The 16,383-nt window shown below is 37.0% G+C and overlaps 1 protein-coding gene across 1 annotated transcript; it reads right to left on the reverse strand.

Moving 5' to 3' along the window:
• Window positions 1-4,214: 4,214 nt before the first annotated feature.
• Window positions 4,215-9,470, reverse strand: LOC137025031 (gastrula zinc finger protein XlCGF57.1-like). Its single transcript, XM_067393047.1, has 3 exons — window positions 9,421-9,470; window positions 8,651-8,789; window positions 4,215-5,909 (listed from the first exon to the last, which is right to left on the reverse strand). Exons 2-3 carry the CDS (start codon window positions 8,733-8,735, stop codon window positions 5,032-5,034), a joined length of 963 nt encoding a protein of 320 aa, XP_067249148.1. The 5' UTR covers window positions 8,736-8,789; window positions 9,421-9,470; the 3' UTR covers window positions 4,215-5,031.
• Between the last annotated feature and the right edge of the window lie 6,913 nt (window positions 9,471-16,383).

Genomic DNA, 16,383 nt, shown 5'->3' on the forward strand with positions numbered 1-16,383 from the left:
ATGTTGTTACAGTAATGTGTAGAATGTATTTTATTTATTCTTTTTTACTATCATTGCAACTCTGGAGTTTTTTCCCTCTTTTTTAACCTTTTGGTTATAATTTTCAAGTACTATATTCATATAAAAAAAAACAAAAAAACGAAATTTTGATTAATTTCTGATTCATTTGTGTTACAAATGCTTTCAATAAAGTGAAATTGTGCTACAATATTCTATATGAAGAACTGATTTATGTGGAAAATCATTGAAACTTAAAAAAACAAAACTTTATCAATTATGTAATGCTTCCTGTTAGTGTTTTTTAGGTCAGTGTGTTGTGAATAAAATGTGTTTTCTGAATGAGAATTGTTGCCAGTGTTATGTTGGTCTGAGTGAGTTTTGTAGGTGAGATTAACTGTTTGGCCAACATTCATGCTGGTAATACTGACTGTGTGAAGAGTTTTGAAAATGTGGTTTTGGTATTGAACAACGCTAGTTAGCAACTGAAAAAAAAAAAAAAAAAAAAAAAAACTGTAAGTTTTAGTTTAGTAGTTTAAAAGCTAGATAGTGTGTGAGTGAGTAAATGTAAGGGGGTGTAGATAGATAGATAGATAGATAGATAGATAGATAGATAGATAGATAGATAGATAGATAGATAGATAGATAGATAGATAGATAGAAAATAGGTTAGTTAGTAAGTTAGATAAATAGTTAGATAGTTAGATAATAAGTTTGATAGATAGTTAGATAGAAAATAAGTTTGATAGATAGTAAGTTAGATAAATAGTTAGATAGATAAATAGTTAGATAGTTAGATAATAAGTTTGATAGATAGTAAGTTAGAGAGATAGATTGTTAGATAATAAGTTTGATAGATAGTTAGTAAGTTAGATAGATAGTAAGTTAGAAAGATAGATAGATTGTTAGATAAGTTTGATAGATAGTTAGATAGTAAGTTAGATAGATAGATAGATAGTTAGATAGATAGTAATTTAAATTGATAGTTAGATAGTAAGTTAGGTAGATAGATAGTAAGTTAGTTAGTTAGACAGTTAGATAATAAAGATAGTTAGTAAGTTAGTTAGTTAGACAGTTAGATAATAAAGATAGTTAGAAAGTTAAATAGTACGTTAGGTAGATAGATAGTAAGTTAGATAGATAGATAGATAGATAGATAGATAGATAGATAGATAGATAGATAGATAGTTAGATAGATAGTGATTTAAATTGATAGTTAGAAAGTTAGATAGTAAGTTAGGTAGATAGATAGTAAGTTAGTTAGTTAGACAGTTAGATAATAAAGATAGTAAGTTAGTTAGACAGTTAGATAATAAAGATAGTTAGAAAGTTAAATAGTACGTTAGGTAGATAGATAGTAAGATAGATAGATAGATAGATAGATAGATAGATAGATAGATAGATAGATAGATAGATAGATAGATAGATTGTTAGATAAGTTTGATAGTAAGTTAGATAGTAAGTTAGATAGTTAGATAGTAAGTTAGATAGATAGTAATTTAAATTGTTAGTTAGATAGACAGTTAGATAATAAAGATAGTTAGAAAGTTAGATAGTAAGTTAGGTAGATAGTAAGTTAGATAGTTAGTTAGTTAGTTTATGAGTTTGAATGACTCAGTAATAGTACATAGAATGGAAGCTTCATTGAGTTTAATGGGCTTCAGTTTGTTTTGATTTGAATTTGATTTGAAGGTTGATGGAATGTTCAGATTTTGTTCAACAGTGCTGATTAATTATTCATGACTCTCTGTGGTGATGTCACAGTCAGCACACTATAAATGAAGCTGCAGGATTCCTTGAGCCCACATTTGTCTGCAGTAGTGATTACAGAGCAAACTTCTCCTCTTATCAGTGATTGATGATAGATTACAATGGCTTGTAATACTAGAGTTCAATCAGACCATCACAGAGAACTGGCCTTTGCAGCCCGTTTAGCTGCAACACTTGCTGTACCACAGCTGGAGGACGACACTTTTCCATCAGTCATCTGCAACTTCATGTGGAATCTGACTGAGCAGTATGTCTGTTTTTATTAGTAAAATTCACTTATATTCTAGTTATAACTTATTTTTAAATAGTTGTGTAATTGTATTATTACACTTTTTGGTTACACTTTATTTTGATGGTCTCTTTTAGACATCCTGTTGACTATACTGAACTTACTTAAGCTGGACAATGACACTAATTTCAGTCCCACTTTATATTAGGTGGCCTTAACTACTATGTACTTGCATTTAAATTAATCATTGATACAATGCACTTATTGTGTATGTACGTTTTTACATTACGATGCCACGATTTGGTAATCATAAAAAGGCGCGATTACAAAAAAATCCATTTCCATCATTATTCTGCGTGCTTAAGAGGTGTATTTAGAGCATGTTACGTAGTGAGAGGCAAATCACGACTAATTCAGAGTGTAATGCTGTGTTCACACCAAACGCGAATAGAGCGTCTGGCGCGAATGATTTCAATGTTAAGTCAATGTAAAGACGCGTTTACGCGCGTCTGGAGGTCTCGCGGCGCGAATGAGGCGTTTAGCGCGGCGCGGAAGACGCGAATTCGCCTCATTCGCGCGTCTAGTTCGCGCGAATGACGCGAATTGAGCGTTTCGCGCGATACGCGCGTTACGCGCGAATGGTGCTTTTTGTGCATTTAGCGTTTGACGCGAATTCGCGTCTGACGCCCGAGTTGAAAAATTTGAACTTTGGCGTAAATTCGCGCCGCGTTAACCAATCAGGAGCCTGCTTGCTGCTGTGGCGGCAGGCCCGCTCGGAGTCACTCATTCAAAATGGAGGAACGACTGATATTATCAGTGAGCAGTCACCCAGAGATTTATGACACAAGTTCATACTTCAGACAGGAATAAAAAGGAGCTCGCTTGGAAGAGTGTCGGTGAGGAGATTGGGCTACCTGGTAAGTTGTAAATACACATTTCACTTTTAAATCACGTACACGTTTATCGACCCGCGGCCTTCCCGCGACGCTGACTCCTACGCCGCTGTTCTGCTCTCCAGAGCAAATACAAAGTGGTAGCTCTCTCGATGAACGCACGATCAACATCAGCCATCTTGCAAACAGACAACCGCCTAGCACTTGCCCCTCCCACTCGCCTCGGACGCGCGTCAATTTCGCTTCAAACTCTTGTTTTTTACGCGCGTCTATTTCGCTCTAGACGCGCGAATGCATTCAAAATGTTCAAGCGGCAAACTAGACGCGGTAGACGCGAATTTGACGCTCTATTCGCGTTTGGTGTGAACGCAGCATAAAAGGTCTAACCCAGCACAAAAGGAACTACCAGTGATGTAAGTGTATGCTGATTGGTCGAACTCATGCAAAACACAATGAGCGTCTACACCATGAATGTAATCCAGTCCAATGCGTTTTCGACTACCTCTGGAAGGGGTCGAAAGTGGACAAGCTCAGAACGTTTTGCACCCCATTAACACCTGTATTTAGTGTTGATTGACCAAAATGCATATTAATCCCAGGTGTAAACAGGGCAAAAAAGTTTCCAATTGGTTGCAAATCCTCACTTTTGAAATGTGTCTTTTTGTAGACAAGCCTGAAGGGTGACGTAGAATAATTAAATATAGTCCTGTGTGATTTTTGCCACAGCTGAGAATGAAGTGTTTAAGGTGTGGAGAGGAAGGACATCAAGTTTGGTTTTGTCCAGAGCAAAACAGTGCTCCCCAAAATGAGGAAAATGTGGCCATAAAGGAAGCTGAGCCAACCTAAATTCTCGTGAAGCTTTAACTGCTAAGGAAAATAGTACTGAGGTCAATGGAAAGAGTTATGATACTGATTAAAAGGTGTTGGATTGAGAAATGATGAAAGAAGTGATAGAGGCTATATGATAGATGAGGAACGTATAATGATGGAGGATGAAGAACTAGTGTTTAAAGTCCATGTAGTGAAAAGGAAATCAAGACAAAGTGAAAGGGGTCAAAATTAAAGAATCAACTATAGCGAAGGGTCAATAAAGGATGGAGAAGATTATTGTATTGAGGAAACTGATGTTCTAAAAGTGGAAATAAACTGCGAATGAGTGTTTAATAATATTAAAAGTGTTTATTGGGTAGGGTTAGGGGAAGGAGTAGGGACAATAATTCTCACAATAAGGCAGCATCCATTTAATCATTTTAATAAATATAATCATTTACACTCAATGATATTATTGCATCCTGTTAATGTTCTAAAAAACTGGTGCAAATAGTTTCTGTTAATATAAAGTATAGATAGCATCTATTTACTTTTACATGGTGTAAATAGAATCTATTGCTATTGTCACTTAGTGTAAATAGGCGCTGCTATATATTTAATGCAGTGTAATACAGCTGTTTGTGAATGTAAAAGGTCTGCAAAGTTTTAAAGATCATAGTGCATAATAAATACATTTATTGTCTTCTAAAAGTAAGAATCGACTCAGAACAGCTTAAACGAGGTGCTAGGAATTCAAATCCTCCTTTTGTGACCTGCCACAACACAAAGTAATGCATTTGCCTAATTCATAATTAAATCTTGTTATTACTATATTACGGAAATAGTTCTGCTAATCAGCTGTTGGCCACTACTACTTAAAAATGGCTCCATTAATGCAGACTGTCTGTCTTTATTACTATGTAATGATAAAGGATGGAGCAAGATTTGTTTTACAAACTTTAATGTTACATCAGTCATTCATGTTAGCGCTCGGCTAACATATGCACCGTTATTGATACAGTTAATGATACAGTTCCCACATGTGCACCTCAAATTAGAAATATACACATGGGTTTGTTGATGGACATACACTTGTTGCTAATGTAGAAGAAATTACAGTTGCAACATCTAAAAAATGTACATCAAACTAAGTAGCACATCACTGAGAAACGTCCTGCTAAATTCGTCCTTGTGATGGAGGTTTTGGTTGAATAACTAGTTCTTCCAACGTTTCATCATCAGTTCTTGCGCTCAAATTGACATCGACGCCATCGTTACGGTCCTTACAATGTGAGCAATTGCTGAGCTTCAAGAAGTCTCCAGAGCAGAGATTCACATAATGGGCTTTTTGTTTCTACGTGCAGTAACCGGTAGACCAATAACAACACTGTTATTTCCAGAATGAGCTTTCAAATGAATTTTCAGGTCTCTTCGATATGTGAAACTCATCTCACACTGAAGACAAATGAAAGGTTTCTCTCCAGTGTGAAGCCTCATGTGGACTTGAAGGTTTCCTTTTTCATTGAAACCTTTTCCACACTGTTGGCAGGTGAAAGGCTTCTCTCCAGTGTGAAGTCTCACGTGAACCTCAAGGTTTGAATTGCTTGAGCAAGTCCTTCCACAGTGAGGGCAAATGAAACGCTTCTCTCCAATGTGAGTTATTACATGTTTCATCAGGTGATCGCTGTCTGTGAAGCTCATTCCACACTGATGACATTTAAAACAGTTATCTCTTGAGTGAAGCCTCATGTGGCCCCTAAGGTTTAATTTACGTCTGAACCTCTTTCCACACCGATCACATGTGAAAGGTGTTTCTCCAGTGTGAAGTCTTTTGTGGTAACTAAGCGTACCTAGATGTGCAAAACTCTTTCCACACTGTTCGCAGGTGAAAGGCTTCTCTCCAGTGTGAACTCTCATGTGAGCTTTAAGGCTTCCTTTTCCACTGAAACCTCTTCCACACTGTTGGCAGGTGTAAGGGCTTTCTCCATTGTGAACTTTCATGTGAGCTTTAAGGTTTTCACGTTGTCTGAAACGCTTTCCACACTGAAAGCAAGTGAAATAACGTCCATCCCCTGTCTTTCGAGCTCTTTTTCGTGAGGAAGTCTTTTCAGTCTGTGAGCAGCTGAGATCGTTTTCCCCAGTTATGAAATCTGGTTTCTCTTCCTTTACATCATTCAGTTCTTGAATCTCCTCGTTCAGCGGCATCGGGTCTAAGGTCAAAACAGATAAATGCAAGTTTAAGCCCAGTTTAATGACACAAAATGACAAATACATGCATACTCAGAGCACTCCACAAGATATGTTCATTTATACCATCTGGATACTCCATATTGATCGGGTGAATGCACATTTTAAACAGTTTATCTAATCTAAATCACTGATCTAAATTAATGCGCTGCTACATTGTACTAGAAAATGGTGAGTTTAATCAGGGTTGGAACTAAACTCATACTGTAATGCTCACCTTGGGAGAAACATTGCTGCTTTTTGAAGTTTTTGAAATCTGCTGGACAAACTCCAGGTATTCACACATGCATCTCTCTCAATGACTCAAAATATAGCTGCAAGCAGTGATACGGGGCTGGAAGCGCAATGCGGAGCAGGAAGTAGAGGTGGGCAGATCGATACTAATATAGATACCAACGTTGGTATCGGTATTGATCGATACCAACGTGAAAATATCGATACTTAAGTTTCAGTTTCTCTCGTTTTGCGACCTGGCCGTGTTTGTCAAAATGCTGCAGCTGTCACAGAGCAGAGCTCTCAAGAGTGCTGCTCGTGCTCGACACTGCTCTCCTCCCCCTCTCCTGTGTTGTACCGTCACGCGACTCACCACTAGCGCTACCACCAGCAGTCAGGCGCGCGCAGCCGCGCATTTCTAACAGCAGTTACAACGCACAAACATTCCCCTCTCTTAGCAAACTTGCGAAGAAAAACCTGGGAGTGGTTGCAACATCAGTGCCAGCTGAGAGGATTTTTTCAAAGGCAGGACAGTTAATTAATCACAGGCGATCTGCAATAAAGGAAAAAAATGTGAACATGATTCTGTTCCTGAACAAAAACCTCTAACCAAAACCTCTTTTCTGCACAGGGGAACAGGGACCACAGGGGATTCTGGGAGTATTTCTTTGAACTGAAGGCTTTGGGTGTTGTTTAATTTTTACATTTTATATTTACAGTAATTGGTTTTTATTTATGATTATTATTTTTTTTAAATCCTGAAAAGAAGTGCACTAAAGAGGAGAAACGTTATTTTGTTCTCATTATATCGTATTACAAGGAGAATTTGTTTTACATTTTTTATATTTATTGTGAAGTAAAACTTTGTGACTTTGTTTATTTAAGAAAAAAAATCCTGAAAAGAAGTGCACTAAAGAGGAGAAACATTTTTTGTTAACATGCTACTTGAAAAGAGAATTTGTTTTTACATTTTTATATTTGTGAAGTAATCATTTTGTAACTTTGTTTATTTAAATAAAACAGAAGTAACCAAAAGTTTTTTCTGAACAAAAGCTTTTGTAGTACTGATTAATAACCCAAAATGCAAATCACAAAAACAAATTGGTTGAAGACGCATTCACCTTAATTATTAAAAAGTATCGGTATTGGTATCGGTATCGTATCAGCGATACTGGCCCTGTATTTACTTGGTATCGGATCGATACCAAATCTAGCGGTATCACACACCTCTAGCAGGAAGAGCAAAAACAACAGAAATTGAATGTACATGAAAAACAGCTGGTTTTGAAGTAGGGCTGCAACAGCTATTCGATATAATCGATAATGAAATCATCTACAACGATTCTCATTATCGATTAGTCAGGTCTGCCCACTGTGTACAGAAATCTTCTGCCAGACTTGTCAAATTACAGCACTGAGTAATGCATTTCTATAGACAAAAACTGCATCTAAAATGTCAATTGAAAGTAGTGGAGGAAACAAAGTGAGCTGCTGCAGGAAAGGTATGTGATTAAAGCCGCCCAAAACATGAGAATTCTTTATTTAAAGGGGCTACATGTAAGATTTCTACTTTAATAAAGCATAAAAATACCCCAATATGTTCGCAAATATTTAGGACACATGCTAAGTTCACCTACAATGCTACAGCCAGATATTCTACTTGGAAATGTGCGTTCCGTGTCGGAATGTCGGTCTTTGTTTTGGTCTGTGCGAAACTGTGTTTATGCTTTATGTCCTACGCCTTTCTATTTTTTCCGTAAGTAGAATAGGGAAGGTGTAGGACATACAGCGCAAGCTTTTTGAAGAATACAGAAATGCGGTTTTGGCTGAACCACTTGGAAGGTGATCATTTATTTATATAAAAGCATATACATTTACATTTTTATCCAAAAATGACTGATCGTTTCGCTAGATCAAACACTTATTCCTTGTCTGGTATCATTTAAAGCCCTTTGAAGCTGCACTGAAACTGAAATTTTGACCTTCAACCGTTTGGAGGCCATTGAGGTCCACTATAAGGAGAAAAATCCTAGAATGTTTACATCAAAAACCTTAATTTCTTTTTGACTGAAGAAAGAAAGACATGAACATCTTAGATGACATGGGGGTGAGTAAATTATCAGGAAATTTTTATTTGAAAGTGGACTAATCCTTTAATGCTATGGTAGTTTATGGTTAACCAATGAGGATGCTAAGCTAACAAGTATAAGACAATAAACACAGGCATGCTCAACTTCAGTGAGGTATTTCTCAGAAGCAAAAATCAAACATTTGTTCATCTAATCAGATTCTGGACAAAATTTATTGGAGGAATAATGAAAACCTTTTCCATTCACTTCAAAATGGTGAACAAACAAAATAACGTAAAGTGAAAAATGACATAGCGCTACCTAGTGTTCCAGTGATATAAAGATTTTTACAAAAATGCTTTCATTGTTTGGATTGAGCCTATTCTGCCGGTGTTCAACCCCAACATGAGAATGAAACCAACCTGTTTGTTCCTCAGTATCTTCTTGTTTCACACTGAATGTTTCTTCAATCTTCATGTCTTCAATCTCCTCTTTAATAAATGGCATCTTTACACACGTGGATCTCAGTCGCTTCACCAGGAGTTTTTCTGTGTGTTTGTCCTGTTTAATTTGAAAATAATTAACAGAAAGAAAAATAAATCCACACTAAATATCTGGGTGCATCTCAATAAGCTCTAGTTCAGTTAATAAACATTAGACAAAAAGTCATTTAAATACTAAAACTTTGTCTATTTCATTTATGTTCTTTCATTCATATAGTACATAGACATGACCAAATTACTTAGAATTTATCTGATATGTATATAGACCGCACTTTAATAAAAACATGTTGGTTTCCATTCATTAATCGTCTGTGTTCGTTAGACTCGCTGAATCGAATCACTGAATCATTTCAACTGACTCGGAGCTTCAAAAGCTCCGTTTCTCCATCACTACTCGCCAGTGATCAAATTCGTGTTAGTTTTAAAGAGATTGGCGATAATAGGAAGATAATTGAGGCGCAATTTTTCTGTTACTCATGTTTTTATTTATCATTTATTTGAGTTTCCAAAAGCTCCGTTTCTCCATCACTACTGCGCTTTACTCACATGCTTTAACGGTTAGTTAATGGTTAAGCAGAACAACGCAACATTCAGTGATATACAATTAATTTCATAGCCCTCATTAAGCTACAAAACAGTCTGCAGTGTTTTTATCGACATAAACACAACAAACGCTATAAAACACAAACCTTTCTTCAGCCGAATCACAACAAATGCAGGAGCGTTGCGCAGCCTTATGACGTCACACCAACATACCAAAATAAAAGTGCACACCGGTCAAAATTTTGAAAGGAGCCTCTTATGCTCATCAAACCTACATTTATTTTATCAAAAATACGTAGTATAGTGAATATTATTACAATTTACAATAATGGTTTTCTATTTTAATATACCTTAAAATGTAATTTATTTCTGTGATCAAAGCTGAATTTTCAGCATCATCACTCCAGTCTTCAGTGCCACATGATCCTTCAGAAATAATTCTAATATGCTGATTTTGTACTAAGTTATTATCAATGTTTGAAACAGTTGTGCTGCTTAATATTTTTGGGGTAAACTGTGATCCTTTTTTTAGGATAAAACAAAAATTTTTTAAAGGGATAGTTCACCCAAAAATGAAAATTTGATGTTTATCTGCTTACCCCCTGCGCATCCAAGATGTAGGTGACTTTGTTTCTTCAGTAGAACACAAATGATGATTTTTAACACCAACTGTCAGTCAAATAATGCTAGTGGATGGGAACTTCTACTATAAGAGTAAATAAAACTTGCATAGACAAGTCCAAATTAAACCCTGCGGCTTGTGACGACACATTGATGTCCTAAGACACGAAACGATTGGTTTGTGTGATAAACCGAACAGTATTTATATCATTTTTTTAACTCTAATACACCACTATGTCCAACCGCGTTCAGCACTCATTAGTAAGGTCTGATCGCGCTCTGACAGCGGCAGTGATGTCTCGCTCTCATTGAAGTATATGCGCGAGACATCACTGCCGCTGTCAGAGCGCGATCAGACCTTACTAATGAGTGCTGAACGCGGTTGGACATAGTGGTGTATTAGAGTTAAAAAAATGATATACTGTTCGGTTTCTCACACAAACCAATCGTTTCGTGTCTTAGGACATCAATGTGTCGTCACGATCCGCAGGGTTTAATTTGGACTTGTCTATGCAAGTTTTATTTATTCTTATAGTAGAAGTTCCCATTCACACGCATTATTTGAATGACAGACGGCAGTGGTTGGAGTTAAAAATCATCATTTGTGTTCTACTGAAGAAACAAAGACACCTACATCTTGGATGCGCAGGGGGTAAACAGATAAACATCAAATTTTAATTTTTTCATTTTTTTCCTTTGGAAATCAGGGTCCCAGAGTCTGGAGGAAGAGAGGAGAGGCACACAATCCACGTTGCTTGTGAAGAGGAAGATGCGATATGCCAGACCCAACAATGCAGAAGAGCTGAAGGCCACTATCAGAGCAACCTGGGCTCTCATAACACCTGAGCAGTGCCACAGACTGATCGACTCCATGCCACGCCGCATTGCTGCAGTAATTCAGGCAAAAGGAGCCCCAACTAAGTATTGAGTGCTGTACATGCTCATACTTTTCATGTTCATACTTTTCAGTTGGCCAAGATTTCTAAAAATCCTTTCTTTGTATTGGTCTTAAGTAATATTCTAATTTTCTGAGATACTGAATTTGGATTTTCCTTAGTTGTCAGTTATAATCATCAAAATTAAAAGAAATAAACATTTGAAATATATCAGTCTGTGTGTAATGAATGACTATAATATACAAGTTTCACTTTTTGAATGGAATTAGTGAAATAAATCAACTTTTTGATAATATTCTAATTATATGACCAGCACCTGTATAATTATCGCCTCATTACCCTACAACTTACCTTAAATCTCCTCCGGTAAAAACAGATAAACTTTGTTCTTCTTTATATCCTCCTCCTTTGTCTCTGTAACAGATATCTGTTGTACATACTCCACAGCTCCTCAAGCATTGACCGAAATAATACAAGTAAACACATTTTCTTTTCAAATCACTTTCCATTTTGGGATATCGCATTAAAAAAAAGTGCTGGATGGAAACGCCAAGATTAGTCTCTAGAGGATGCAGCCAACGAAATGAATTGAAATGAAAAGGAGACAACCATTATTTTTCACATATTTGACTTTATTACAGCTACTCTTTGCAAGCACTATTTTTTTACTATGGTAATACAATCAATAATCTATCACAATATCATAGGCAATTGTCCTAAGAGGCGGTGAACAGTTTTACAAAAACAAGAGCTCATAAAAGCGACAGAAAACACTACATAAATACTGTAATGTTAGTTAGCAGGCTAGCAGAGAACTAAAAATAATAAGACCTACTTATAAGTTGTAATCCATAAAAAAATGATTATCCCAACAAAATGGGAATGGCTACATCTTTCAGAAGCTTTTGTGTGAAGCCTGCATTGTACTCTCTTAAGTTCTGGAAGCTGTCCTCCATAAAATTCAGCGCATAACTCGTCCCACACTGTTTGTCACAGACCCATGAATGAGGCGTCAAATCGTGTGGCCTTTTGAGGAGAGTGGGCTAAGCAACCACCCCAATCACCTAGGAACCACCCAGAACAAACAAGCAATGGCCTAGCAACAACTCAGCAATGACACAGAACACCCTAGCAACTCCCTAGCAACCACTCAGAACAACCTAGCAACTGAATGCTGAGTTTTGCAAGCACCACTCACATTTCCTTCAGGAAATGTACATTCTATGCCAGTTCCCAACATGGAGGACTGGAGGGCCATCACTGACCAGTTCCATGTGTGCTGGAATTTTACCAATTGTCTTGGTGGCATCGATGGGAAACATGTGGTCTTACAAGCACATACAAATTCTTGTTCCCTGTTTTTAAACTACAAATCCACCTACTCAATGGTTTTCTTGACTATTGTCGATGACGACTATATGTTTAGGGTTGTAGATGTTGGGGGATATCTCAACATCAGTGACAGTGGGAACCTCTGGTATTCAGCATTTGGAAAATGTGCTCAGAGATGGAATGCTTGATTTACCACCAGATGCTGCTGTCCCAGGAGCAGAGCAATCTGTTTGTGAGGGATGAGGGTTTCATGCTGATGACAAACCTCTTGCGGCCATACCCTGGACATCACATCCCACCAAAGAGATGGGTGTTCAATTACCATCTCAGCCAGGCTAGGCTGATAGTTGAGTTAGCCTTTGGCATCCTCTCTGCTCTTTGACACAGCTGTATATCCGCCATCGCAACAAGTCCAGAGGTTTCAGTACGTGTTGAACAACTTCCTGTGCAGCCATCCAACATACTGTGCTTTTTTTAAACAGGAGGGTGCAGTGCCATGAAGGCCGAGTACATAGAGTATGCCAAAGATCTTTGCAGCGCCACAAAACCCAAAAGCTCTTTTAAGAGCTACCATATTTGTCTTAAAAGTATACATTCCAATTATGTCATTAAAATGTTTATGTTTTATATTTCATTATCATCCATGTGTCATAATACTACTAGTGTCGACATGAGTGGAATATCATGAGATAAGTAAAAACAGCATCCATAGGTAAACATTTAAGTGTTTATAATAATGTAGACATACTACTGCATGAAATCACAACCATAAAAACCTTAGTGTTATATGATACTGACATTCTATATTATATAATACTGATATTCTATATTAGAAAACAGTACAGCCACAAGATTATTTTAATATTTGTATTTATGTAGTGATTTGTGTGCAATAATGAGTGTAAAACGTTAAATGTAGATTGGGATGTGTAGAAAAAGAGAATAATGACAACAACAAAAAAATAATAATAATCATAGAAGACCCTCAGCAGCCTCCTGTTCAGTCTGAAAGACCAGCTGATGAATTTCAAAATGCAGCCTTGCCCTCCTTAACACAGAAACTCTGTGAATCGAGGGCAAGAGGCTTTGAAAGAAGATCTCGTCTTCATCTGCTGCTGGTGTTGGTGAAGGTGGTGTTGGACGTGGGAGTGTGGTCAGCTGTGTCAGTGGCTCGATTGCTGCCAATAGTCCTCTCTCAAAAGAAGACATATCTTGTCCCTTTCTCTTCGTCAACAGTTTCCTCCTGCTCTGTCTGGCTGCCTGCCTGTCGCATTGCCCTCCTCATCTCTTCTGCCTCTGCTTGGAGGGACTTGCTGGATGATGGCCTGGCTCTGATGGAGAACTGATGGACAGAAGAGGTGCTATCTATCTATCCATCTATCCATCCATCTGTACTGTAACCAAGAGCACTTGTTTTGCTTTATTAAGAAAGTTGTTTAAGTAGACACCACACTTGTCCTACACCTTCCCTATTCTACTTATAGAAGGAACGCGGCGCCAGTTCCATTTTTTTCCGTAAGTTTCATAGGGAAGGTGTAGGACATTTAGCGTAAGCTTTTTAAAGAATGTGGAATCGCATTCTGGTTGAAGCACTTGTGATGCGATCATTTGTGTAAAGCATATACATTTTCATTTTTTTAAAGAAAATGACGGATCGTTTCACTAGATCAGACCCTTATTCCTCGTCTGTTATCGTTTAAAGCCCTTTGAAGCTGCACTGAAACTGTCATTTTGACCTTCAACCGTTTGGAGGCCATTGAAGTCCACTATAACGAGAATAATCCTGGAATGTTTTTATCAAAAACCTTAATTTCTTTTCGACTGAAGAAAGAATGACATGGACATCTTGGATGACATGGGGGTGAGTGAATTATCAGGAAAATTTTATTTGAATGTGGACTAATCCTTTAAAGGTGCCCACGAACGTTTTTTTTACAAGATGTAATATAAGTCTAAGGTGTCCCCTGAATATGTCTGTGAAGTTTCAGATCAAAATACCCCATAGATTTTTTTTAATTAATTTTTTTAACTGCCTATTTTGGGGCATCATTAACTATGCACCGATTTCACTCGACGCCGCCCCTTTAAGACGCGAGCTTCCTGCCACACGAGCTGTCAACTATATTACAGCGCATTTACAAAGTTCACACAGCTAATATAACCCTCAAATGGATCTTTACAAGATGTTCGTAATGCATGCTGTGTGCATGCTTCGAATTATGTGAGTAAAGTATTTATTTTGATGTTAAAAGTTTAATTCTGAGTGAATCTGAGGCTGGGCTCCGTGGCTAACTGCTAATGCTACACTGTTGGAGAGATTTATAAAGAATGAAGTTGTGTTTATACATTATACAGACTGCAAGTGTTTAATAATGAAAATAACGACGGCTCTTGTCTCCGTGAATACAGTAAGAAACGATGGTAACTTTGACCTCATTTAACAGTACATTTTCAACATGCTAACGAAACATTTAGAAAGACAATTTACAAATATCACTAAAACTATCATGATATCATGGATCATGTCAGTTATTATTGCTCCATCTGCCATTTTTCGCTGTTGTTCTTGCTTACCTAGTCTAATGATTCACCTGTGTGCAGATCCAGACGTTAACTGGCTGCCCTTGTGTAATGCCTTTGATTATTGTTGGGAATGTGGGCTGGCATATGCAAATATTGGGGGGCGTACACCCCGACTGTTACGTAACAGTCTGTGTTATGTTGAGATTCGCCTGTTCTTCGGAGGTCTTTTAAACAAATGAGATTTATATAAGAAGGAGGAAACAATGGAGTTTGAGACTCACTGTATGTCTTTTCCATGTACTGAACTCTTGTTATTTAACTATGCCAGGGTAAATTCAATTTTTGAGTCAAGGGCACCTTTAACACTGACACCCTGTGTGATTGCACCGTAACCCATAGGTTTGCTTTTTCTTCATTTTGGTAGCCAGCATTCAATTCTCTAAGAAATCACATCTGTAGATATATCACCATCACCTATTATTAACCTTTTTTGGCTGCCCACTCATTACTGGTTGATTAATTTGTAACTCTTTATTTTTTTGCTTATTATTATTAGTAATTTAACCCTCTTTTTCATTGTCTTATTTTGTAATGTGACCTCGACCAATTAAACAGGCTAAATTAATCAGAAAAGATTTCCATGTGAAAGAAGGTAGAGCTTCCGCACACACCTACCTGTTACGTAATCGCCACGGACCAATGGTAGTACGAAGGTGTTTATCGGCCAGAGCAAACTTTTACTGAATGTTTGCTTTTGCAAGCTGTTTTGAACTCCCAAAACGAACTCCAAGTGAAATTAGCTTCGGCTTGTTTTTGTTCTAACTAACATCACATCAGTTCACTTGATTTCGCTTGTATATCTAGGCCTTTAGAATAAATTAAACACCACTTTAGGGCTGCAACAAATTATTATTTTGATAATCTAGTGATTATTGGAACGATTAATCGACTAATCGTCGGTTACACTGATTAATCAGTATGCTTTGTTTGATTATTCAACTAGCAATTAGTTAAAATATTGAGTTATACTTTAATAAATAAAACAAGGAAATCTCTTCATCTTTTGAAAGTGTATTTTTAATGAATTTGTTAAAAAAAAATGTTAAAATGACTGGTACTGTGTTTTATTAATTCTGGGAACTTTTTAATAAGTAAAAATGTGCAATATGTGCAATATTATGCATATTCTTTTGAAAATGCTCCTCTCTAGGGAAAAAAAAATCTTTTTTCTTCTTTTTTTATAACTATCGAGTTTATGGTCATTGAATGGCTTTCCGGAAGTAAATGCAACATTTTGTGACATTTGAAAAAGCTGTTTTAATGACGTTTATCTTCGGTAGAAACTCTGATTAAGTAATAACATTAGAGATGGATTAATTTCAGTAAGTTGTACTGTATGTTTCTACATACTTTATGATGTTCATTCATGTTTATTTCGTGCTGTAATAGCAGAGAGGAAGAGACAATAGGTTCACTACCCGCTTGACCTGAGGTGCTACAGTGATCTGTCACACCACATTAAAGAGAGCCAAAACCACATGTATTGTTTGAATCCCATAGTATAATTGACAGAATTTAAAAGCTGAGACTTTGCTCCTGATGGCACTGGGGATATTCACCAAGATTGCTGCTAAGGTATTTTGAACTTTTAACCTCTAATAAAGAATGAAAAAGAACACTGCCTGAGTCTATCAGGATGCTAATGTGAACCTCAAGGTCTCTTTATTTCTGCACGTC

This window comes from Chanodichthys erythropterus, chromosome 8 (genome assembly GCF_024489055.1).
Source record: "Chanodichthys erythropterus isolate Z2021 chromosome 8, ASM2448905v1, whole genome shotgun sequence".
In the NCBI taxonomy this organism is placed as follows: Eukaryota; Metazoa; Chordata; class Actinopteri; order Cypriniformes; family Xenocyprididae; genus Chanodichthys; species Chanodichthys erythropterus.

What these genes read in the sequence shown, in the direction of transcription:
- LOC137025031 (XM_067393047.1), bottom strand. Translation starts at nt 8,735, where the DNA reads ATGCCATTTATTAAAGAGGAGATTGAAGACATGAAGATTGAAGAAACA. An exon ending in AGATACTGAGGAACAAACAG is followed by an intron (nt 5,910 to 8,650) that starts GTTGGTTTCATT and finishes TTTTGACCTTAG; the next exon opens with ACCCGATGCCGCTGAACGAG.